Source organism: Diachasmimorpha longicaudata, chromosome 18 (genome assembly GCF_034640455.1).
Source record: "Diachasmimorpha longicaudata isolate KC_UGA_2023 chromosome 18, iyDiaLong2, whole genome shotgun sequence".
Classification (NCBI taxonomy): domain Eukaryota; kingdom Metazoa; phylum Arthropoda; class Insecta; order Hymenoptera; family Braconidae; genus Diachasmimorpha; species Diachasmimorpha longicaudata.
The window spans coordinates 5,017,159-5,041,923 of record NC_087242.1 but is presented as its reverse complement, the minus strand read 5'-3'; the positions used below and the strand labels follow the sequence as shown (position 1 = coordinate 5,041,923).

General features: G+C 39.4%; 4 protein-coding genes across 9 annotated transcripts; 2 read left to right on the top strand and 2 right to left on the bottom strand.

The window, feature by feature from the left end:
• The first annotated feature begins 1,687 nt into the window (after window positions 1–1,687).
• LOC135171164 (conserved oligomeric Golgi complex subunit 1) lies at window positions 1,688–6,341 on the top strand. Of its 2 annotated transcripts, none has more exons than XM_064137529.1 (8): window positions 1,688–1,920; window positions 2,227–2,680; window positions 2,895–3,252; window positions 3,540–3,912; window positions 4,197–4,968; window positions 5,294–5,593; window positions 5,866–6,075; window positions 6,155–6,341. In XM_064137529.1, exons 1-8 carry the CDS (start codon window positions 1,778–1,780, stop codon window positions 6,269–6,271), a joined length of 2,727 nt encoding a protein of 908 aa, XP_063993599.1. In that variant the 5' UTR covers window positions 1,688–1,777; the 3' UTR covers window positions 6,272–6,341. The 2 variants fall into 2 exon arrangements, with proteins under 2 accessions (XP_063993599.1, XP_063993601.1); XM_064137531.1 differs by having other exon boundaries at window positions 1,786–1,920; window positions 2,174–2,680.
• LOC135171168 (uncharacterized) lies at window positions 6,342–11,197 on the bottom strand. Of its 2 annotated transcripts, none has more exons than XM_064137538.1 (5): window positions 11,108–11,197; window positions 7,330–7,456; window positions 7,044–7,231; window positions 6,734–6,841; window positions 6,342–6,476 (listed from the first exon to the last, which is right to left on the bottom strand). In XM_064137538.1, exons 1-5 carry the CDS (start codon window positions 11,143–11,145, stop codon window positions 6,353–6,355), a joined length of 585 nt encoding a protein of 194 aa, XP_063993608.1. In that variant the 5' UTR covers window positions 11,146–11,197; the 3' UTR covers window positions 6,342–6,352. The 2 variants fall into 2 exon arrangements, with proteins under 2 accessions (XP_063993608.1, XP_063993610.1); XM_064137540.1 differs by lacking the exon at window positions 11,108–11,197 and adding an exon at window positions 8,228–8,327.
• Window positions 11,198–16,445: 5,248 nt separating this feature from the next.
• On the bottom strand, window positions 16,446–19,618 carry LOC135171167 (uncharacterized). 3 transcript variants are annotated; one of them, XM_064137537.1, is made up of 5 exons: window positions 18,583–18,963; window positions 18,120–18,249; window positions 17,665–17,849; window positions 16,993–17,100; window positions 16,446–16,807 (listed from the first exon to the last, which is right to left on the bottom strand). In XM_064137537.1, exons 2-5 carry the CDS (start codon window positions 18,180–18,182, stop codon window positions 16,672–16,674), a joined length of 492 nt encoding a protein of 163 aa, XP_063993607.1. In that variant the 5' UTR covers window positions 18,183–18,249; window positions 18,583–18,963; the 3' UTR covers window positions 16,446–16,671. The 3 variants fall into 3 exon arrangements, with proteins under 3 accessions (XP_063993607.1, XP_063993606.1, XP_063993605.1); XM_064137536.1 differs by lacking the exon at window positions 18,583–18,963 and adding an exon at window positions 18,439–18,560; XM_064137535.1 differs by lacking the exon at window positions 18,583–18,963 and adding an exon at window positions 18,986–19,618 and having other exon boundaries at window positions 16,609–16,807.
• A 1,036-nt stretch (window positions 19,619–20,654) lies between these two features.
• Window positions 20,655–24,683, top strand: LOC135171165 (uncharacterized). Of its 2 annotated transcripts, XM_064137532.1 has the most exons (5): window positions 20,661–21,037; window positions 21,339–21,519; window positions 22,005–22,176; window positions 22,537–24,508; window positions 24,563–24,683. In XM_064137532.1, the coding sequence occupies exons 1-4, from the start codon at window positions 20,888–20,890 to the stop codon at window positions 22,694–22,696; spliced, it is 663 nt and encodes a 220-aa protein (XP_063993602.1). In that variant the 5' UTR covers window positions 20,661–20,887; the 3' UTR covers window positions 22,697–24,508; window positions 24,563–24,683. The 2 variants fall into 2 exon arrangements, with proteins under 2 accessions (XP_063993603.1, XP_063993602.1); XM_064137533.1 differs by lacking the exon at window positions 24,563–24,683 and having other exon boundaries at window positions 20,655–21,037; window positions 22,005–22,099; window positions 22,537–23,302.
• The last annotated feature ends 82 nt before the right edge of the window (window positions 24,684–24,765 follow it).

Genomic DNA, 24,765 nt, shown 5'->3' with positions numbered 1-24,765 from the left:
TAATTACTTTTATACTCAATTGGAATCCACTAATTAATTAATTAGTTTTACTCTCATTCTATTGAATTTTCTTTTTCTTTCATCAATTAAAAAATTTGATGCCTCAATTATCTGAAAGTAGGACTAAAAACATGAGAATAGAGATTAAATTTGATTTTAAAATGTAGTTCAGGTTAAAAGGTTGCCATTACTCCGGTAATTATCTCCAAAATATCGGCGAAATGTCCCTTTTATTCTCTCAAAATTCTCCCATTCTATATATAGAATAGGAGTATTTGTCCTTCGGTCGATTGTCACCAGTTTCATATATATTCAATTATTGGCTTCCCTCTTGGGGAGTGTTACCCAACAGCCGGGGTATTATTCACTAGTGAATAAACCAAGTGCAGTTGGCCCTTTCGCACAATTATTCACTGCTATCAGCTGTGATCTTGGGTATCTGCTTGGTACTCGTTAACCCATTCAGCGATCTCTCACAATTCTCCCCTCTCACCGACAACATCCTCTGAATATTTCGTTTCATTTTTTTTCCTCCGTGTTACTTCTCGTCTTGCACTCTCCATATGGCCGAGTGTAACGGAAGCATGACAATGTGAACGGCGAGGAGAGAGGAGTCTCCTGCTTCCGCACAGGGGAATGATGATCCGTTAGGTCGAGCAACGGTCACGTAAACCAGTATACGTTAATAAAACCATTTACCGATATTTGGACGATCTGCCAGAGAATTTTACTTATTGAATTGATTAAATGAGCGATTTTATTACTTGCAGCTCATTTTTTTAGAATTCCCAGACATTTTTTCGCTGACGAGAGCCATGATGATGTGAAAAGAGTTGAAAGAGCTATGTGGCGACCACCATTTTGGCGGAGTACCCCCTCCCTTTGTTAAGAGAGCCAAGTAACAGCGCAGTAGCAGACAGAGATTAGAGGGGAGATTGCTGACGGTTATGGAGTGCTTTCAACCGCAAAATTTTGTAGCGGTGTCGCATGAAATACGATGGTGAACGTGCCTGTTGGTAAAGCATTACCACGGAGTACGTGGCATGCCCTTCGGGGCAGCCCATTTGCGATTCTTCTAAGGCTCCGGGAATATTATAAAACCGATTTTTTCGTTTCTCGCGTTTTTCTCGGCTCCTGGGTCTCCTACAGGCATAAGCCTCCGAACCCACTTAACCACGTTCTTTGTGGTTATGCCTTACCGACAGGCACATTCACCATCCTAGTTCATGCGCCACCCTTACTGAATTTTGCGGTTGTAGCCGCTCCATAAGCGTTAGTAATCTCCCCTATGATCTTTGGCAGCGGACAAGTTGTTGATATATGATTTTAAGGAGGACGAACGATTTTTAGCCGAGATTATAGGGATAATGAATAGAGACAGTGGCGCCTAAAGTAGTTTTCAGGCCGTATCTGTAAGTAAAGCAGAGCGTACATAAACATAGAGAACGTACATGTGAGTAGTAAGGTATGAAGCGTATTAAAATGTTGATAAATTCCATGTCGAAATGCCGAAAGTACCTGTAGGAGAAAACATGTGCTCCAAAATCCTCGTTGGTGGACAAGAAGCGTTAATAAATGGAGATTATATCGCGTTCTAGCTGACCGACAGATATGTTATCATCTGCGCACAAGAGGGTCCAACGGACGATACATAGGAGGGATATATTTATTTCTTTCTTCTAAGTGTCGTCGTGTCCCTCACTTACGGCAGTACCTCAATCTGACAGCGCCCAATCACATCTTCATTCTTAGAGTCAAGTAAATAATTATTATAGTAATGTTTAACACCAGTAAAAATTATCATGATCTGGACATTACGAAGTTGTTCGAGAAGCACACGATCAGGGAGATCGAGCAGGTTCAGAAGAAGATATTCGTGGAAATGGACTGGAAAAAAGTGGAGCTGAGGACACTTGTTGGGTAAGATTCTTCGTTCGCATCTCGATATGTGACGATTCACCGATATAATTTCGTTGAATCTTTGTAGTTTTGAAGATCAGTAGACAGAGTCTAGAATGAAGGGTGATTTTTCATTTTTCCCTCAGCCAATTTGGAAATATTGAACACTACAGTTGGAGAGTTTTAAAGGTCCCGGAAAGGGGATGAAAAATTTTGAAATGTTGTCCCTAACAGAGATAATTTAATATAATTTTATTATTACATAAACCAACAGCATTCAATGAAATTCCGACATCATTAATTGGCTTGATCTACTTTGTAATCCAGAGAGAGATATCGAGATTTAATCCAAGCAGCCGACACAATAGCCGAGATGAAGAGGACCTCTGAGGAAGTAACTCAGAGACTCGCAGGGATTGAGGATAGATTTTGTCAGCTACAGCAGAAGTACCTGATCGGTTTTAAACTTGATCCACCTGAAGAACTGACGAACACAGTGAAAACTGACGTGTCAGATTCAGTGGTTGTACAGATCAAGATCCTGATGGACATCCCCGAGCACATCTGGTCGGCCATTGATGACAGGGATATCCTGGGAGCCAGTCAATTATTCATTTTGGGGCAGCACATCAATTACAGTCTCATTTTTGAGATCGGACAGTCTGTTTTGAATGAAAGATACCCACTTGTCGCAAAACAATGGTGCATTATTAATAATTTCAGGAGTGTTATCTCTTGCGAGTGTTACAAGATACTTCAGTCTCTCGATTTAACTCCTGAGGTGAGTGAATAAACGAGAATCTAAAATTTTATGATTGAATACTAGATTAATATAGTAGATTAGTACTTTACGTAGTTGCCAAAATATTAAATATTAACCACCTACTTGACTTTTATCTAAGAACTAAGTATAAAATTACTCAAATTTTCATAAAATTATTGATATGACTGCTCAGTTTTTAAAAATAATTGTTTCCTTTAACTTCTTGTTTCAGATAGCTGCTAACTGTTTGTCCTCTATGGTCCTGATGGACAAATCAAGCGCGAAGGATCTCATTAAAAAATTAATCCAATTCAGAAGTAAGGCTATGGAGTCCATAATTAATGATGAGAGCCCGCGAAATGTCAGACACAGGATTAAAATGTGTGTAAAACTTCTGATGGATACTGTTGCTCTCATCCATTCCTGTTTTATAAAATCCAACAACCATGATCACGGTCTCATCTCCCATCATGTAAAATCGATTTCCGATCAAGAAGCCTCCTCTATTCTCTCTCAGTTGGACCTGAACCCCCAGCTCTTGGATAAATACCTTCCGTCAGTGACGAAACATCACAAGCCCTTCGTAAAAGGTAACTAGCGACAATTGATTTCTAGTAGAAAATTAAAAACCAGTGAAAAAAAAATTATTTTTATTTCAATTTTAAGAATCAGGAAGGTGTTATTGCATTTATTAAAATTAACATTATCGTATTAATTACCATTGGAATCTTAAATTACATTAGTTATAATATTAACATTATTATTATCATCAGTATACAAAGATAATATTTTATCGCGTGAATCGGGTCAAATCCTTGTTTTGTATAATATTTGATTAAATAAATACTAAACTGCCCGTACTCTTATTTAATTGAAGGCGAATTCCACGAGCTTTCTCCCTTGGATCTCATGAAAAAATTGCACGACTGGTTTGCCTGGGTTCACAAGTTCGTCTCTGACTCGATAAAACAGCTCCTGAACCTCGTCACTTCGGTCAAGGGGATCTTCAATATTCGGGAGGAGTCGATATCCCTGGAGATTCCTGAGAACTGGACGAATATCTGGCAGGATCTGTCGACATCTCCCATCAACTTCTGGATGGAATTCTTTCAGCCGTTACTCACGGATCGCGTCAAGGAGATTATTAAAATTCGGTCGGATGAGGCTTTGAGTGATCTGAAAATCAGCGTCATGGAGTTTCTGTCAAAACTGCCGAACGAGAATTTCAGTTTTCCTGAAGATGATCTCAGGTGTAGTTCTTTTAGTCTTGATTTGTCATTTGTCACTGGATCTTCCTAATTTTTCTTTGATTGTTTGAACCATTGATTTTCTATTAAGTTTTTGAAATTAATTTTTTTTACATTCCCTTTAATTCCCGTCAATTTTCATAATAATTTTTTGACATTTTTTGAAAATGTCTCAATTAATATTAAAAATGATTCACTCTCTAATAGTGTGCATTCAACTCTAAAAAAAATGGATTCCAAAGACGGATCTCAATTGATTTTTTCATTAATTTGCATTTTAATGCTAGATGGTTTATCTGGAAGGACTCTCCCCTGGACATGCCTCAAAAGCTCTCAAAGTCCAGTTCCACAGACGTGAAGCGATCTCTGCTGATGAAGGCCAGGGGCTACTCAACGAACCTGGTGACCCTCTGCGAAAACCTCGACAAGAGTCTGCACAATCTCCTCTGCGACCTGGAGCAGTACCTCTACGAATCCGAGAACATCGGCTCACTCCCTTCTGATCTCCTCACGCTGACGTTGTCGTCAGTATTCGATAAATTCTGGGACAGAACAGCCATTCAAGAACACCTCCAGCTAGTGAGTGGGGTAATGGTAGAGAAAATAATCGAATTCATAAGGTTCGATTGCACGAACGATACTCCAAAGGGTGGAAAGAGGGATTTCAATGCCATTGTCATGGCGAGATTTCTTCAGGCGATGACAACCATCTGCCCCAGCTTGAATAAATGCTTCACACTTTCGAAAATATCAGGACTGACAATTACAAATGTAAAGTGGCAGAATGTGTGCGATAAGCTCAGGGAGGAGACTGTCAACATCTGGCTGATCTGGATTAACTGCTACAGGGAGAAGCTCATGTCGCACTCCAGCCGTTTTCTGACTTCTGAACCTGTTGATGGACTCAGGATCAGGACAATTGTGTCTGAGTGGGAGAGGGTCACAATTGAGGAAGAAGGTGAGGAGGGGAGGAGAATCAAGTCAGAGATTTTGGTGCCTTATCAGCCGTCAGTATCGGTGCAGAAATTTCTGGCAGCAGTCACCAAGGATTTGAACAAGGTTTTTCTTATGCAATTTATCCTACTACTGAATGGGAGGGTGAGGGTCATGCCACGAAAGGACTCAAATTTTCGATAGGCTAAGGGTAATTCTATAGGCCTCTAATTTGTATCGACGGTAAGTCCTTACACTTGTAATATGAAAACATAAAGGCTTCTATGGGGTGCCTTTAGCCGGAGTAAACTGTCACCTGACGAAAAAAATCGATTTTGGTGCAAGTTAATTTTCCTCCCACAAAAACTAAGATCGGTACTGTGGACTAGGGCGGGGAACTACTAGACAATATGATAATTTTGATCTTCACATTCGTATCATTCCTTCTCAGGTGATTCCTCAGACAATTCCCAAGAAGGTGATGAACGAATTCAGTTGCAATGTCGTAGAAGCGCTGTTAGGGCACTACGAGGGGGTTCTCCGAGGAAACTTGAAGCAGAAACAGGCCTTTCAAGTTCTCCTCGATATCAAGTACGTGACGATGCTGCTGGTACCCAGGGAGAATAAGGAAGTCGTAGATAGGTCCCAGGAGATCTGCAATGGTATTCTCTCGCGGATCGATCCCTTTGATTCCGACGTTTTTTATCCATTTATTCATATCAATGTCAAGAAGAGTGTGCAGAGAACTTTGGTGAGTCTATTGGGCAAGAGAAGCCGAGACGAAATTTTACGAAAAAGTTCAATTGTTAACTTTTACTCGAAAAATTCCGTCATTTTATTTAAATTTATGATCACAGTCTTGCTTTATTCTCCATTTTCGGGGATATTCATCAAAAATAGATCAATAATCAATAAGGACTTATCTCGGTTTACGTCTGATGAATATTTGTCATATTTCTTCTGAGTTATAAATCGGCGAATAATTTGACACAATTAGTGGCAACCTTTTTTCCAATCTTCCAGTTAATATTCGGAAATCTAGTGCCCCACATGGAACAATTGCACTCAGTGTTGGGTGCCCGTGGAGAACTAGTTGATACTGGAAAATCAATGGCAGATCCTCCAGGGGTGCTCGCCATTTGCACTGGCTCTCCCTGGTTTCCACCACTGGCAGTAACAGTGCCTCCCAGAAATTTGCCACTTATTCCCGTCATTATTCCAGATAAAATACAGGTATCGTAAACATTTATTTGTGTTAAATTCAATATGTTGACATAAATATCCACTACATCTCGATGTTTAATCTACCTAGCGAAAAAAAACATTAGCGAAGGAGCAAACGAGAAACGATTTGACTGGCTCGACAATTAAATCAGGTGCAGCAGCCTTCTTTGGAGCCATGGGGAGTGACTGGTTCGGCTCAAATTAATCTCGACCATTTGTTATCCAATTTTTATATTTTATTATGATTGTAAATAAATGCAGAGTCATTGCAGTTAGATGAATTGATTCATTGAATATGGGTGAACAGATCAACTATGCTGAGGGAACAGTCGCAGTATTCGTAACAGTTGGGGAAATTCTCAGCTTTGATTATTTCTGACGGTAAGACTTCGGTTCTGGAAGATGATGGCCTATGATGGAAAAAATATTTGAATTCTTAGAATTATTATTCAGTATTAGGCGCAATAAAAATTTATCGTGTGCCCAATTTAGTCGTAGAGAAACTAAGGTGGAATTCTATCAAAGGAGAGTAATTAATTATTGTGAAGATTCAATCTTAGGAAGCTATTGCTACTCCTGAGCTGAAAGAGAAACTATCAGAAATTTAGTAGAAGAAGAATGAAAGAAATAACAGAAATTTTACTATTTTGAGTGCCAGTGCTCTTACGTGAGGAATATGTGAAGGATATCTCCGACTAGACCGTTTTCCAGCAGAAATCCATTAGAAGCTTCACAAATAGCTCGCAGCAAGCATCTTCTGCCTGGATATCCAGCGCTAAAAGCCATTTGTTGTAAAAATTAATGACTTGGTGATCAATCTATAAAGTATATTTCGTTAAATTTTAGTTCAGTATATCATAATATTTTTATTCACTTCATCATACACTATCAACTTTTCGAGTGCTAAAAAATTGAACATCAATTTTTTACAGTTAAAATGTTTGCATTTGAAATAAGAAATGGGCAAATAAAGTCACCTTTCCAATTTATTCTGGATGTATTCATACGCTGTTCTTCTGTCCAATCCTCGTCCCCTGTAATACTCGTCATAATCGAAATAAGTCGAATTTTTATCATTGGGAAGAATGTAGTTAGCTTCGAAGTAAAATGCAAGAGAGACGGATTTGTCTGGGATGTCCAGTGGAATACCAACAGCAAAGAATAACTGAAATGAGAGAACAATGCAATAGAATGCCTCATGTACATTAAAAAAAAAAGAAACAAAAATCAGAAGTCAATATTATTTTTACTAAATTCTGTTACCCCCATTCCCGAACCCTGGGGAAATCCAACAGAGCGTATTAGCCTTGTTACAGCTGAAGTTGCGTTCTTCGCCCTTGACCCATAGCAGCTACATATCAATAATACAAATGGACAAACTTCAATCCACCTGTAAAGTAAAAAATAACAAATTGCTGTTTTCAAACACTATAAATTGTGGGGATTAAGAGATATGGCTTTAGTTTTTTATGAATCAATTAACAGAGCAATAAAACGGCGAGGCTGTAAATCTTCAATTTCACGAGAGTGACTTGAGATTTAATGCCCTTCCGAATACTTCCTTGAAAATTCAGTTATTACTCAGAGTTGACTTCGTCGATTTAAGAATTATAGTTCTAAGATTTATTGGAAATTGTGTCCAGAACTTTTGCAGTTGGCATTATCAAAATTATGACACGCCATTTTACGAAAATAAAATGGAAATGTGACTGCAAATAATTGGTCAAAGCTAAGTGGGTTATTTGCACAAATAGTATTTTCAATAATAATATAAGTTCTTGGCAATTATTCGTAAAACATTGTCGTCGTGGAATAAAATTACTTCAAATCTACGATTTCTGGTTGAAAAATTGCTTCGTATCAATTTGAATAATAAATAGAACTGGTTAAATATACACATTGAAAATTAATAATTCAAAGATAAGTGAAAATATTAAATAATCTTAAAATTGAATATTTTCTCATAAATTTCAAAGCTCAATTGAAATACCCCAATGGAAATAGACAATATAAACATTGAATAAAGTTGTAATTAAAGTTATTATTCGTTTGGACGTGCTAATCCTTCTTTAAAAATTCTCGAGCCCCAATCTCCAAAAATCCAATGTCTTTTATTTATATCTCCCTCTCCCCCCCCCCCCCATATCGACTGAGTACTCACCTCCTCATTATACCCGATCAGACACAAAGTAACTGGGAACAAAGACGGAAGAGTCGTTTGCGGTTGTCGGGAACGCCTTGAGATAATTAAGAAGATTGTCCGTGTTCGGCCTATAATTAAGCTAATAAGTCGTGGTACATCGCACATGCGCAAAGTTGAACGAACTTGTTCGTCTTGCAACAGATTTGAGTTATAAAACTCAACCACTGGGCTTCGCAACTCCACCAATTTCTTATTTATCGCTGACCGGCTGTCCCGTAGATATTTATGTTCAAATTCCGCAAAGACCATTATATAAACATTCCTTTTTTACTATTCGGAATGTAAATTTATCCATTCAAGGGGGCCCGAACATATTTTATTCGCTGTGTAATACTTCGATTCTTGCGTTTTACGCTATCCACGGTAATTGTGGTTATACGAATTTTTCAGGGGACAATTGTATTTTTGAAAAAATAATCTTGACCGACTGGGCAAGCTTAAAGTATGGCTGGGGGAATTCGTGTTCGTGGGAAGAATTCGAATGAATTATAAAAATGCGAGGTGGCAAGCGAGGGGCCAAGGCCCGCAGGTTCACCGCTATTTTTTGATATCTCTCGCTCCCTACTCGTAAATGCTTCAATGATAGTGGCACTTTAATCTTTCATCCCTTAATCTCTACATATGAAAATTCCAAACAACGACAAGAGTGCTGTCACAAATCCAGAGGTTTGTCGACATATAAGTAATTAAAATATAAGTAGGCAAATCCAGTAAAAAACCATGCAATTGGAATATTCGATTTTATCAAACGTCGATTTCCCTTCGGAAAAAATTCAACATCAGACCCCTGGCTACCGGCGAGAAAAAATATTTCTTTTCATATACAATGGGCTTCGTCATAGGCAAAAAATCGGCGCCTCCCACCCCCGATGTCAATCATCAAAGAAATGACCAGACAACACGAGCATCTCAATCATCTTCAGAAATCCAAACTCCTCCGGCTCTCGAATTCAATAGATATCCTCAATCCCGCCCGAGCCCCCTCCTCCGAAAAATCCATTCAGTGTTATTAAATTCTTGCCTTACCATAGAATTTTTTCTCACCACTTCTAGTTATTGATCGCATTGCGTTCTACCGAAACGATACAAGGAGAGATGTCGACTGAAAGAGACAAAAGGACAAAGGCAGTAGATAAAAAGAAAAGAAAAAAACCACATTGGGCTGCTTTTGCAGTGTCCATACAGGTCACGTAGATTTGCCATTATTTACCCACTGCTCTTTTCCTTTTAGCCCCCACAGCACCAATATAGTCTACGATTAAACGAGCTTCGCAGTTCGGTAGCACAACCCGATCCCAATTGAACTCCTTCCCTACTCTCCACCCAACTCCCAACATCTTTTCTCACCAAACACTCCTTTTATGTTGAACAAAATAAATAAATAATTTTTTTAAAAACCTTGAGATACTTCATCGTCTTATTGGAAAAAAATGTTTTTTCATACAGTTGTGACGCCGTTGAAAGTTAGCGACACTAGAGAATACAGCGGATGACACCGTTTTCGCTAAACGAGACCGTCCACTTGGAGGATAATGAAGAAAAAGGGACGATTCACAAGGAGTGACACTTGCCGATAATGGTCGATTAAAAGTGAGGATAGAACTGGGGTGCTTACCGATTTTCAGTTGAACCCGTCTCCGCGTGTTTTACTAGTGGAACATGTGGGAAGGGGTGAATGAAGGGTTCTCCGATGCAAATTGACACGATGCTTGGGATTAAATCGGCTGGTAAATGAGGTTTGATCGGTGTCAATTTTTTCTGGGAAAGGCAGCCTGTCTCACGTTATGCTGACGGGATCAATGTGGCATCGAGAGTAGGGGTAATAAATAGATTCTTTTGGGGTAAGTGTTAGCCGGGTAATGAGTAAAGGACTCAGAATGTTATTTTTTTTCTCTGCTGTTATTTCCATGTTTTTGGAAGGATATTTCTCGGTTTTATAGTACTAAAGAAATTCCGAAATCTTAGAAATTGTTCTACACCGTTACGTAGCTAATGATATTTCTTTATGAATGAAAGTGTTTTTTTGTTGGTAACAGAAAAAGTTGAACATAAATTGTGGTTAACAAGTCAGTTATGGCGTTTTCTAAAGCGTATTTTACGCTTCAAGTTCCAACATAAATTACGCCCAATGTTGTCGTAAATTACGAGGAACATTTTGTAACTTATATTTACTGATCTAATAAAAACCGAGTGAAAAAACATTTTTATTGAGCAATTGCAAAGCAAGTAATTTGCCAAAAAAAAAACTCAGAGGAACAAAACATTATAACTAAGTTAAATTGAAAAGTGCGTTTACGGCTCAGCAATAGAAAAAAAAAGTGATTAAATGCCACCAATGAATGATTAACATCCGAATTCATCGAAAAAACATGGAAATCCAAATATTATTGATTGGAAAGCTCCCATTGCTACGCAAAAACCAAAGTCCCTGGTCACCCGCGTAATCAAGAAGAATTCTCCCCCAAGAAACCGTAAAACCCTCAATCCCCCATAACGACGTCCCGATACATTCCGCACCAATCCCAAGCGTCACCTTCCCGAAATGACCTTCGTCAGCTCCAACCCCATCGTCTCCCCTTCCCCCCAAAAATGGCCCTAATATACGGCTCTCTCACCGATTACCTCCCTCAAGACACCCCGGAGACGCATCCACCAATCGATAAATCGACAAATCCACCCCCCGAGATTCTCCAAATAACGAGCGGACCCGGGGAATCCCACGATCGTCGCGTTCTCGGGTGTGCGGCGCTAACTGTACATTTCCGGCCAATCAGACCCAACCACCAACGTTCAAGCTAGTGTTGCCGATACATTTGTTAGCAAAAAAAAAAGTCTCACCTTCGTTTTACCATGTCAATCACAATTATCGAATACATTCAAGCTTTTGAACAAAAGACATCTCAGCCCAATAATGCAATAGAACTCACGGCTCATCCCGCCAGCTGGAGTAATTGGAAATTTCCGTTACAATGTTTCGCGATTCAATCCTGTGCACGACAACCAATGTATACTCGATTGAAAGGTGGGAGAGGTGGCGCGACGGGTGGGTGAGAGGGTAAGGGAGTGAGAGAGCTGGAATTTCAACGCTCAAACGGCACGCGATGGCATCGAATCCTGGGCATTCTCCTCGTGTCGAATCGAACGGATAGAGAGAGAGAGAGAGAGAGAACGCGATTCGGGGGCTGAAAATTTATCGTAGGATGCGTTGTGTGGATAGCAACGTTGTATGGCCGTTTCTCACTTCGCCGGGAGCTTTTGAACGACGATGGGAGGTGGGATGGGATGAGTTAACTCTCCAGTAAAGCGCGTTAATTTGATTCAAACGCGAAACGACGGAGCTCTCATTTATTTCTCTCTGAATTATTAATGCTGAAGTACTCTCGTAATACGGGTGTTCAATGCTCATTGGTCTCGAGGGTGGGAGAAATTCATTAATGGATTTTTTTTGTATTTCAATGGGGTTTATCGCGTTACGCGAAAGAGGAGAGTGAGAGACTTGCCTGTTTATTAGGCATACCGTGTATAGGGATGTATGAGGATATTTGCGGTTATGAAATGTTCGCTGACAGCGGAACAACCCTGCCGACATTTTCATGAGTTGTAACTGAGAATTGAATGATGAAGGTAAAAACTTGGTCTTTAGTCGTAAAATTCATGGCAGTCTCTGGCTTTTGTCAGCTGGACGTTTGTATGCAGTCGTAAAACGAATATTCGTGTTACTTTACCAGTTTTATTCATTTACACTGGGGGAAAAGTATTATTTTTATACACAGTGAAACAAATTGTGACGCCGATATCTTAGTGGTTATGAATCATTTTTTTATTGGTCCACCGTTTAACGGATGCGTTTAAATTTTTATTTTATTGATTTTTAACTAATGATAAAATTGGAAAAATAAATACTTCTCTGAAGCAGACGAAAATTCCGCGAAAAAATTGCTTTCCTCAGCACATTCTCCTCGTCACAGGACGACAAATTATCACCTACGCACGTGAGCCTTCATTTCCCGCAGAAAATGAGAGAAAAAAATCACTTGACACGTTTCGCCGGTGGCCTTTGGGTGGCAACGACCTGTCTTATAGTTCCCGGATCGTAGCCGTTTCTGTTCCACCCCCTGATCCTCCTATCTTAATGTCGTGTATTTATTTTCCGTCCCTTTATTCCGCCCCAGCCCGTGTCCATGCCTTCCCTCGCTCTCGTCCTTTATCCTTGTCGTTACAGCCACGAACGGACGGCTGTCAAGTACAGCGTCAGCTGCACTTCCGTTGGCAGCATGAGAATCACTTTCAATAGTATGTGAGTATTAATCGAATTTTTATCTTAGTTCAGAGGTGTTGGCAAAACACTGTAGAGAAGAAAAAAGTAGGGGTGGGAAAACTGTTGGTAAAAACGTCGAGTTGGGGCGTTGCACGTTCTTGACTCTGGGCGTGTGATAAGAAGTTAGTTTTATGTGCAATTTCCTTTCCAGTTATCCGGTAAAAAAAAGTGAGAGAGGGTATGGGGGATTATAGGTGGAGGTGTGCTATCCAGTCCCGTTTGTATGCACACGGTTTTTCATGGGTTTCGTTTTTCAACAACCGAGCTATACCTTTCCCGATATCCCTTGAGGAAAATAGTGCGCTGGGTAAAGAAAAGTATATTCGTGTGAATGGAAAAAAAGACGAGTGGCTTGCATCTAATGGCGGCTGAATTTTTTATGCAAATTCTGAATCTGTCGAGTAGTATTTCCTTAGAAGAAGGGGGGCAGCCTAAACAATATTATTTCTGAGGAGAGCAATTCCTTTTATAATTATTGCAGTTATTGTACCATTGAGGGGTTAATTTATCGATCAAGCGGTGGATTAAAAACTTTTTGAATTGAGAGAAAATAATAATCAATTTTTCAGTTCTATTGAATTGCTAGAATGGAATTTTTGAGACTCTCTGCAATCTTACCAAATTCAACAAGATGAATAAATTTTCATGAAACATAGCATAATTACCCTATAAATAAAAAAGTTCTGGCATTGAAGTTTCAATTACACGGTAGAATCTGAGAAAAGTATAAACGTCGCGAATATTAAAAGAATAACCCGGGAAGCAGTAATTTCGAATGGTGGTACATGAAGGGTTAACGGGAACAAAGGAATAGAAAGCTCGGCGTGGCGCAGACGGTTTGTTTAAATCAAATGTCGGTACGAATAGTTGAGATATCCCATTCGGTAAAACTACCTACGGAAAATGAGAAACCAACCTGGCAATCTCTTTCTGGGCACTCGCGTGTGCACGCTAGGCTCGTCTGGTTACAATCGCTCGCCCTATTCCGTAAGTGGCTCTCTCACCCCATCTCCATCGGCCAGCAGAAACAATCCGAAATGGGAGTATAAACCGCGAGGGAGAAATAGAGCGAGAAATTGAAATATCAGATTGGTGGTTTAGTCTGAAAAGAGCGCGTTCTATAATAGTTTTCTTTTTTCAATATATATATATATATATATATATATTTTATTTTATTTTTTTTCTTCCAGATGGAAAATGGTTGGGTTCAGTTTGGCTGTGGTGAGGTCATGTGATGGATTGGAAAATCACATGTCGGGCACACTCGACCGTCAGTTGAGGGAGTTGAAGGATCCGGATGACAGCGAAATGGGTGTTTGTATATTTTATGTGTCAATATGGCAGATGGGGTTAGTCACGGAATTTTTAATTAGTGGGCGGTTAATATTGCGATATTAATCGAAATATCTGTCATATGGTAGAGGAGTTGTAGAGAATGCAATTCATTAGCATTTTCTTCCGTATCGTCAATGTTCTGCATTGGTATAAATGTTCATTAACAACATTGATATCCAGTGGTAATCTTACTCGCACTAGGCTGATTCATCTGTTCCGTGCTCCAACTGCCATGCGACTCATCTCCTATGAAATGAGTATTATTATTTATTACTTCACAGATATTTTTTGCTCTCGCTATACCACTGGATGATCCTGCAACTACAAAAGCACTGTCAGTTGCTTTCTTCTTTGAGGCGAATTACAGTCTTGGCGATTCAACCGGAGATAAAGAATCGCGAGGAAGACGGAATGTTCATAAGAAGGGAGGCCATGTTGATCGTCGAACTGTTTACAACATGTTGCAGTTAAAATTTCAAGAGTACGTGTTCCTTTATTATTTTAATTTTATACGTACCATTATCTATGATCTACACATATTCAGTAAGCATATTAAATACGAAAAATTGCAAAATGAACAATGCAATTTTGAGTATATTCTCGCCTATTGCTTGGGTTATGCAAATTGCTCGTACGGTGCGATTAATAATGTGAGAATATTTCATAAAATACTACGTTAAAATAATAGATAGACAGAGTGCGTAAGGAGAAGGTTTTTTTCCCCGCAAATTCATTTTACTAGTAGAGGGGAAATAAAGATCGAGGATATAGTAGGTAACTAGTTAGCTGTAATCTTATTCAAGCCTGGAGGGATCCTTTTCCCTCGTTGGTGGTTCCGGGGATTACCCGGCGATCGAAATGATGCTGGAGCACCTATACTACCGAAGGACAAAGGGCTGGGCGTAGCGGAGTGAAGGGAGGTTGGAAAGTGGGATAAAGGAATTACCGAATTATGGCCATTTAAGGCGGGAAAACGTTGAGCCAATCCGGAGATTAAAAGCTCAATTTTCACCATGACGTTGACTAATTATTTCAACTCTGGAGAAATCTTTTTTTCCGATTTTGCAGTATCCCATAATGATGTTGGAAGTCCTCATAAATTCCTAATTCTGAGTGTGAGAGTTAGTTTTTTCTTCCTAATATGATAATTACCTAGTGATAATATGAGGTTGAAGCAAAGATTTACCTCCCCAACCTTCGTGAACTAAATTCCACGACTGATTAAAAACTACTCGGGAGTAATCAAATTATGTCATTCCAAATGATCAAAGGCAAGCTGCAATAAAGTACGATATCCCGAGAGAAATAGCGCAAAGACGTCAGGAAGAAAAATTTCTAATCCAATTTCTCCATCATTCGTCACTCCCCCTATGACTGGATGTCGCGAATGAGATGGCGACAGTGAGAAGGCAGCAACTATAGGAAATAAGGGGCGGATAAGTATCTTCTGGTGCTGATAAATACGAAAACACACTTCCGTTCTATTTTTTGGTGCCCTGGATATTCCCATTTGTCTTGTTTGTGTTACTCTCGTTTTTGGGGTACATCATCTATGGCTGATTGATTGTCCTTTGGCATTTCAACTTGCAGTTTCGGTTTGCCAGGGAGAATATGTCTACTGCGTTTCATCTGTGAGACAGCACAATGGAAAATTGCTGAACATAATGGACTTATTGGTGATTTTCTGAAGATTTTATTGACGTAAGTTGATAATACACTGTTGTCATTGTTACTAAGGATTATGATTTTTAAGTATAAAGTTGAAAATTGTCAAGGGGCTCTCAGCCTCAAGTATTAGAATTAGGAAATAGAGCCAACAGATTGACCCTTTGACCCCGTTTTATCGCGTGAATTCAAATGCTATTTCATAGGCCATCTTCATCAACTGACGAGGGCTTACCAGTGGACTACACATTGGCTGAGAGTCAAGCGGATGATTGTAGCACAACTTACTCCCTTTGTCCTCTAGGAATTTATGAGTACATAACTTCAACTGAGGAGTGACTAGTGACCCCATCCCTTTCCGCAATATTGTTGGATTACACGTGACAGTCCCCAACATGGCGTTATGTTGGTTTAGTCAGCACGTCTGTGTACGACAGTGGTGCCACAGCCCTTGCCTGTGGCCAAATGTTAAAATTACACTTTAGAATATCACGTACTTGAGGCGGGTGTACGAATAATTCAAGGTTCTTCCCATATACCCTGTGGTGTATTGTTTGGGCGTTCCTTCATCCTTACTTCATCCCTTCCAACCCCCTTACCGCCAGTTGGCTCAAGAGGATGGAGTACGAGCGGCTGGAAAAAAGACTTTGATTTACTCTGGCAATTTCCAGAGTTGGGTTTTGGACAAAACCGGCCGGGACAAGACCAACTTCTTAACGTCACAAGGGATTTGTTATCAAAGAAAAGTGTTTCCAGGGAGACTTGATTTCTGAAGGGGGGAATTTGGGAAACGGCTGGAGAACTACGCAAGCCACTGGTATTTGAATTGAAGATTTCCGATGGTGAGCAAACAGCTAATGGCCCCAAAACTATTGTCAATAGAATATAAAATTCAAGGGTTCTGTAAATGCTGTTCACAGTGACACCGCAATTGCCAAAAACATTTGTATTTAATGGCAAGCAGAATTTTTATTTCAGATAAATCTTTTCACAGACGAGAATGAATTGAACGACATGTAACTGTCAATTGGTATATTGAAGATGTCGTGTGTCTGTTGTCGGCCGTACCAATTGGTCCTGAATTTTACACGAGAATTCCAATCAAGTTGAATAGCCCCACGGGACAGATGGAATGATATTTCGAACAGGTGCCACTGTGTCCTATCGTTTCGGCCTCGCCAATGTCCTGCGGTAGATCCTCGGGTTGAGAAGTCGACGGCCTGGAACGTAGGCCACGTCGTCAGGAATACTGATAATGAATGAAGGGGTGCACATTGGGGGAATGGCATGTGTGGTGATTTGCATACAATAGTGGTAGCACTGTACCCATTTTCCCCAATATTCCGTCTCATGTTTATTTGCTAGTGAGAAATTTTTCTCAAGGGTTGAGGTTTTCATTACTTACGTGAAAATAATATTTATCATATCGCCAAGAACTCCATTATCTTCTAAATTGAATTCTGAAGTTTCGCAAATGGATCGCAGGAGGCAACCCCTTCCATTGTATCCGAGGCTGGAACAAAACCGAAGGGGAATATCTTTTTTTTTGGGGAGTTGTGCTTCAAGTCACTGACGATGTTATTGGGAAAGAAAAAATTTGCCGCTATTGTAGGTACTTGAATTCTTAATTCTAAAAGCCGGGATTATTGAAGTAGAATTAATAATAATTAGGATGCAAATAAAAAAACTAAACTTGAAATGAATACTTCATGAGAATTTCTATTTGCATTCAACCACTAAGATATTCTGGATTTAAGGCATTTTGCAGTAGTACGTAGACATGAAGAAATAAAAATTGTCGTTTGATCCAGCGCGTTATCCCACCCGACTGACATCTCCAGATTCCTCGGGCTATATCACCGAGCTCCAGACCTGGAAAGGAAACTAAAGCAAATGTGTGCGTAATCAATTTTCCCAGCATGAAACATAAACAAATGCAGTGAAATCCTTTGCGAGATCCGACCCATTTTCGAGGAAATAACTGAGTGCTGAGAACCAGCAGTGAAAGCTTAAACTGGATAAGAAAAGTAAAGTAGAATTTTTTTTTCATTCCGATATGAAGAGAAAACATTACTACCTCTCGAATTTATTTGCAAGTGTTCCGTAAATTTGCGCTCTATCGATTCCTCGTTTTTTACGTTTGCTCTCGGTCCATGGCTCAAGAATCGTGGAATTGGGGAGGTTGTACGTAGCTTCGAAAAAATATGAGAGTGAAATCGACTTGTCTGGATCGGGAAGTGGAACTGCCAGGGCGAAAAAGAGCTGAAACCAAAGTGCAATATTTGATTCATACCGTGTTTTTATAAGATCTGTTAGTCAATACAGTAGCTGTCAATGATTGGGAATTCACACGGTGAGACGAATATTACTTCTCGTAATTATTATTAAACCAAAAACCTTTTACATAATAACACTAAATTAAATCAAAAGACATTTAAATAAAGATTTATTATTTCCGCCATATGTTTTGAGATTTATTTACTAGCGTATGATCGTGAGTGAATGAATAATCGATGGAAAATTATTACTTACTCCCATTGTGCTTCCCTCTGGAAAAGAAACAGTGCGTAACGGTCTATGAAGTATTTTTGCCATCTCAGAATTTCTATTCTCGTAGGAGGACTGGAATGACCTCCCCCCCGTGAAAAAAGTGAAGAACAAGCTGAAAAATTCAAACACTATAATTCTAGGCATACAAACAAAATAATAATATTATAATAATTATCATTATTTCGAGTTATGAAATTGACGAATTCTCAATCCTCAATGATCAAGTACAAATGACTCTGGTAAGGATTATCAATTCCTAATTTGAATTGACTTGGTCAATTGGGATGAATAACAGCATTACCGGTTGAAACACGAATGCTGAGTCGTGTGAAATGAAAAGTTATATCAATGGTGTTAAAGGCGGTCAAATTCAACTGGTAAAAGGTTTGCAGTTACTGGCGTTGCCCAATGCCGAGGTCTGACCATCACCGGCTTATCTACTTACGCCGCGAATTCCGAAAAGAGCACCACTACACTGGGAGAAATGGCATTCGCTCTATCTCGCTCTGTCCCTGTGGGGTCACGGCATGCTCGGCTTAATCGTGCGGACACCCGGAATCACATTTCGAAACTATTTGAATTAAGGCTAGAGTATTAACAAACATATTCCCTTGCTTTCCGTGGGAGCATTTACCAAAAAAAAAAAAAAAAACGGCAGCAATTACAATCTATTGATATTGTTCGTGAATACATGTCTAGTGGAAAAAGTCTTATTATGAAGAATGAACATAGTTGCGGAACGAAAGTTAGGAATATAAATTCCACGTATGGATAAGTAAGGACTGAGAAGAAAACAATTCGATTTCAAAAACTAGTAATAGGAAAATTATTACTTGGTCAATACTCACCACCCAAAAATTTTGCTTCCCACTCGTTGCGCCATATTTTCGCAACTGTCCTGTTATACTCATTTTGAAATTTATCGTCCAGTGTTTAACGGTTAACCATTCGCAGCGTTAAGTAGTGAGCATACGAAAACGCTGCTGTCATAACTTTCCTTCCGTTCCGTGACAATATTATTCTGCTCCGTGAAATTAGTTCGTTGACCCCTATCAGTATTATCACAGCCATGGTGAATTTTGCAATTCTCAGCTGTCATATCTTGGGCTTTCTCTGCCTATTTCCCAACACCAGAGCAACACTCAGAGACAACAAGTATTTTGACATCAAGAGTTTACTCCGGAAAAAACGGTATTTCGTTTATCCTAATCCACTTGGTAGCGAAACGAAATTACAGGTATTGTGTAATTTTTCGGCTTGCTGCTAATTACTTGCTCTAGAGCTCCTTTGAGCGTTAATGTGAATCATTAAATAGCCCGACAATTTTTTCGAAGTTTGCGGGGCTTGGATTGCACATATAATATAATATATATTACATATTGAATAATATATATTAGTGTATGAAAAATTGTGAATTTCTGTTTTTTTTTTAGTATCAATTCTTCTTTTTCTCTAGGTGCTTTTCGGATTAGGACTCCCCATGGAGCAAGATGTAGCCCTAATTCTCGGATACGTGTTGAAGTGCAACTACAATCTTCCGTACAACGACTCAATTGTCACTGAACCGTCCGTTCGATATCAGAGGGATGTTTTTAAGGATAAAAAACCCATGTCGAGATGGAGTCTCTATCGATTATTAGTGACTGGAACGGAAGCTTTTGGATTGCAAAGAGTGTGCTTGCTAAGGACGATTTGCGAGGTCGCCGAGAACCCCTTCCGAAAATCTCACGGACTTCTGAGTGAGCTTCTCCATGTCCTACTAACGCCGTCGAGCACTTCGGATGCGCACGAGGTTCACGAAGATCACGAGTATTACAGAGCAGAGCTTATGGGGAAAGAGTACCAAGGGGCTTGCAGTAGGGCATTCTCGGAATGCGCCAAGAGTCTTTTGGACTATTTCACTGGTTTATGATATCTGAGTTATGTGGGGATATGGGCCTTTCCAATTGTATAGATCTGCAGCGGAGAAGTATGTTTGTTTACAATGAGGAATTTTTATTCTTCAGCTCACAGATTCAAAGTAAAAGGTTTGAAAAGATAATTTGGGAACCTTTGACATCTCGAATTAGGACTGGGAATAATTCTAAAAAGTATACACCAGCCTCGACAAACCCATAACGAATTTTCCCCACGGCTAAACTCGAAGATCCCTAACAACTGACACAACGGGAACAAAGAGACATTGATCCAGTTGTAGCTAACGGTTGAGACGAAAGTTTCAAGAATCAAACTTTCATTGGATGTTTTCAGCTCCTCAGGGGGAAACCCCGTTCAACTTTTTGTTGAATTTCTTGTTAAACTTGTCATGCCAATTTTGCCGAATCTTTTACATCACCGGTTTAAATCGATGCATACGGGATGAGGTAACATGGTGAGTACAATGGCTGTTGCGGCCAGTGCAAAAGTTAACTGAATAAAATATTGATAAAAAAACATTTCATTTTTGTTTGAAAAAATGACCAGTATAATAATTCCCCTCCGGTGATAGGGCTATTCTCACCGTGCCAAAATAGAGGACGATGTGATACGAAAATTTCCCAAGTGAACTACGTTTGCTCTCTCCACTGGCTACTCTATCGTGTCTCGAACACTCGTCACTAGTAATTAGTACGTCCAGAGAGTGCGGCGAGTCATTAGTTGGTTTACCACTGGTCTTCCTCGAGTGACCTATTCATTTGTTGGCGAGGAATGCGCGTAACAGAGTTTCCCGTGATCTTGTCTTAGCATCGTTTCCGGGAATTTTGGAAAGAATGAGAGTTTTTATTGCATCCCGTGTTATATTTATTGATTTTGTTATATGCCTTATAGTCCTGGGCTCAACGAAAATGGCTGAGGGGCACAGGAAAAAACGATACTTCGTATTTCCAACGCCGGGTAGTTTTGCGGCTACAAAAGTTCAGGTAATTCATTTGCATTCAGTGATTTTTATATACATCCCTTTTTTTTGTCATTTTTAGCTCAATTGGTGTTCTATTTCTTAACATATTATATTGTATTATTGATAATTAATGTTATGACAAAATTACAATCGTTCTACCAATAATTTACTAGACCAAATTGGCAGAGTTGCTGAAATAGTTAAAAGAATTCGATTCATCATTTGTCAATTTGCGAAAATTAACCAATATTTCCCAGGCCCGGATTAATTGTCGAAGGGGAGAATTGATTTCCATTGATGATTTTTATATTTAAAAAATCCAGATAATCGCTGGTCTGGGTTTGCCAATGGACGTCGATATCAGTACCATAATCGGATATGTTATGAAATTCAATTACGCCCTCCCGTATAACGCGTCGTACCTGACGGAGCCCTACGTGCGGTATGAGAGATCGATGAAGGGCTCTCGTCGGCAAGAAATCACCGGAGAATTCGATCAACAAGGTTTGCGAGAATATTTCATCAATTCTAGTTGACGTGGATGAAATTTAATCCATGACTTCTTAAAGACTTCTATTATTGTGGTTATTACTAATCAGTTTTAGTGTATTTTCCTGAATTGTTACAACAAAAAAATCATTTAAATAAATTTTCAGCCTTCACTGTAAAAAAATGAAACCAATGACAATAAGGCTAGATTCTACCGTATTTTATACATTAATGGATCTTTTTCTGTCAACCTTGAGGCATATCTCATCAGAGCAGTCCAGTAGAAAGAATGAAAAAGAAAAATCTTGGAAAGCTGTGGATTTTATTCGTACAGCAATGCCCACTTTCATTTTGATGAAATTGTATTCCCCTCCCCCTGAATATGTCTTTCATCTTGCCTCTCTATTCCTCTATTGTTTCACTTCAGCGATAAAAAATGTATATATCAAGAGACTTCATTGTTATTCATTAATTCCGACTGTTCTTTCGGTGACCTTTAGGCTCATCCTTGGAATCCATTTCACGATGGGATATATACCAAATGATCGAGTCTAGTCTGGCTGCTCTTGGTTCGGGGAGAAACTGTCTCTTAAGGGTAATTTGCGAGGCAGCTGCTCTACCATTTTCGAAATATCATGGAATTTCACCGGAGCTCATTCATGTTCTACTCACGTAACGTACTTATTACTTTAGGTTATCTTTAGTACTACGAGTCAGAGCGTAGTATAGAAATTAAGGGATTGCACAGAATTTCTGGATTCCAGTGAATGAAAATTGATTATTTTTGATAAAAAATTTCATTCTTATATGACGAATGTTAAAGAAAAATTTCATCAGGCCGGATGGTTAGGAGGTCTTGGTGTGGCTCTCAAGGGTCAGAGGAAGGCTATGAGGAGGCCATAAGAAATTTAAGACGTTCGTTTTTATCATGTATAAGGGTTGTACTGAGATCTTACGAAAGTTGTGGGTTTCGCCAAGTGAAGCTAGTAGGAGACTTCATTCTTATTGGTTTTGTCCGCTTTATTTTTTCAGACCATCATCCACTTCGGAATCATATCAAAATCTGGCAGACCAAGAGTATCACGCAGCCGAAGTCAGAGGCCGAATGTCCTCCGATGCCTGTAGACACTTGTTTCAAGACTGTTCCGAGAACATTCTTGACTATTTCACCGAGATCCTAAATGAATACTAATTCTATCCACTGTAATGGCAGACAATTCGTAAACCAGTGAAGATAACTGAAAGCAGCAAGAATTGATGGGAAAAAACCCTTGGCAAAGGAAACGGTGAAAATAATGAAACTGAAAAATAAAAAAATATTTAGACCAAAAAGTTAAAACAAAGAGCCATTGGAAGGGAAAAAAATCGACAGAATACAATGGTATCGAAACGTGACGCAGTTATCGGATGTTATTGGCATTTTTGTCGCTCGATAACAGGTGCGCATGGGTGGGCAAGGGAAAGAGAGAGAGAGAGAGAGAGAGAGAGAGAGAGAGAGAGAGAGAGAGAGAGAAAGAGAGAAAAAGAGTGGGGATAAATTTATTGAAAAGGGGAGGGCGATCATGGTAAGTAAAAGCAGCAAAAAAGAAGTTAACCTCGAGCCCAAGCAATGAGAAAAAAAATATTAAAATGTCGTTCGCAATATTACTGCATGTGAATTTTATTGTACGTGTGGAGTAAGTAGAAAAAAATTTTTTGAATTTAATTCAACCTTAATATTCTTCTTAGATCATGCCTTAAATCACCTCATGCTTAAAATTTATATGATAGCCTAAGCTCAGCTTCTAGTGTCAAAGCGTTTTAAATTAAGGTTGCAATTAAAAACCAGTCCATGAACTGGCACTCTCATAAAGATGCAAATTATCACTTAATATCGTGAAGAAATGAAATTCCAAAAATCCATGTACCAAAAAGGAAAAAAAGAAGGAATGTAAAATATTTTTAAATCGGATCCTCTGATATTGCCAATGCTTCTTAGTACGGAAGCGCGTCGCTACCGGTTCGATTTTTATAGCTCGTTGTGGACGGCCAACATAGAAGGCGAGAGCACCACCAGTACATGATGGCAGAGTCGTAAGGATACAGGGAAGAGGGAGGACGAAAGGTCAGGAAGTCCAAGAAAGAGGTGAGGGAGGAGTTTTATTAGGTCGTACACTGCGGGGTTGTAATTCAATCCCACAGTCTCGGCTCACATTCCGCGGCAAAGCGTCTAAGTGAGAGCACGACGGTTGTTCGAGACATCGAGGTTTGATGCTTTACCGTTTCTCCAGCTGTGTAACAGTCCTATGTATATGTATACTATGTATCCGTCAATTCCTCTGCAACATTTTTTCTTACCCCTAATTCAATATCCAGCATCTAGTCGTAGACAGTTGTTAAGCGAGAAGCTTCCAGAATTTTATTGAAAAAAAAATCCAGTAAAATTGGTTGAATTGTCGAGAAGGCGAAAAAATGTCTGAACGATGATAAAATTGGAAATACGTTCATTGAGTCTGGCAAGTGTAATTGACTGGAGGAATGAGATATTTCCAAATAATAGAGGCGCAATGTGATGTGAGTGAATTTCCGGGTGATTGAAGGCTTCAAATGGCCATCATTTATTTTGTTTCAAGGCCAATTCGTCACTCAGAACATACTGATAATCAGTGACAATATTGATGGACAATTCCTTCAAATGAAATCGTATGTGAAATGAGGTGCCTCTCCCTGAGCAATCGATTATCCGCTTAATTAAAAACTCGATTGGGTAACGGACATTTCCGTTTCTCGGAAAACCATAACGACTAGGGTTGCCAGTGTTGAAGTATCTCTGCTAAATTGAACTATTGGTTTTCCCTCAATCTCCCCTATTTCCGATTCACGAGGAATCGGAGGATTAAAGGAGATGCATTCAGGGTGAATCTGGCATTCAGTCATCGTCAGTCCTGTCGGTGCACAAAATATTCTCCCTTTTTCTGAGTGGTGATCATCCAAACCCTGGTTGTATCTAGCTTCAAGTTTATTGGTTGGTACGTGATTTTCATCTTATGTACATTTCACTAATAACATTTTCTGTTAGAGAAAAATCCATGTACTCCTACCTCGTTGACACGATAGAATCCCGTTCTTCCAACATTTGTTCAACGAAATGCATGTGGGGGAGGGACTAGGACGGTAACAGGAGAAGGAGATGAAGAGAGAAGGCGTAGGAGAACGATCTAACGGACCGAAATAATTCAGTTTACCCTGCGATGGCGGCTCTCTGAGGCCTAGATTTACATG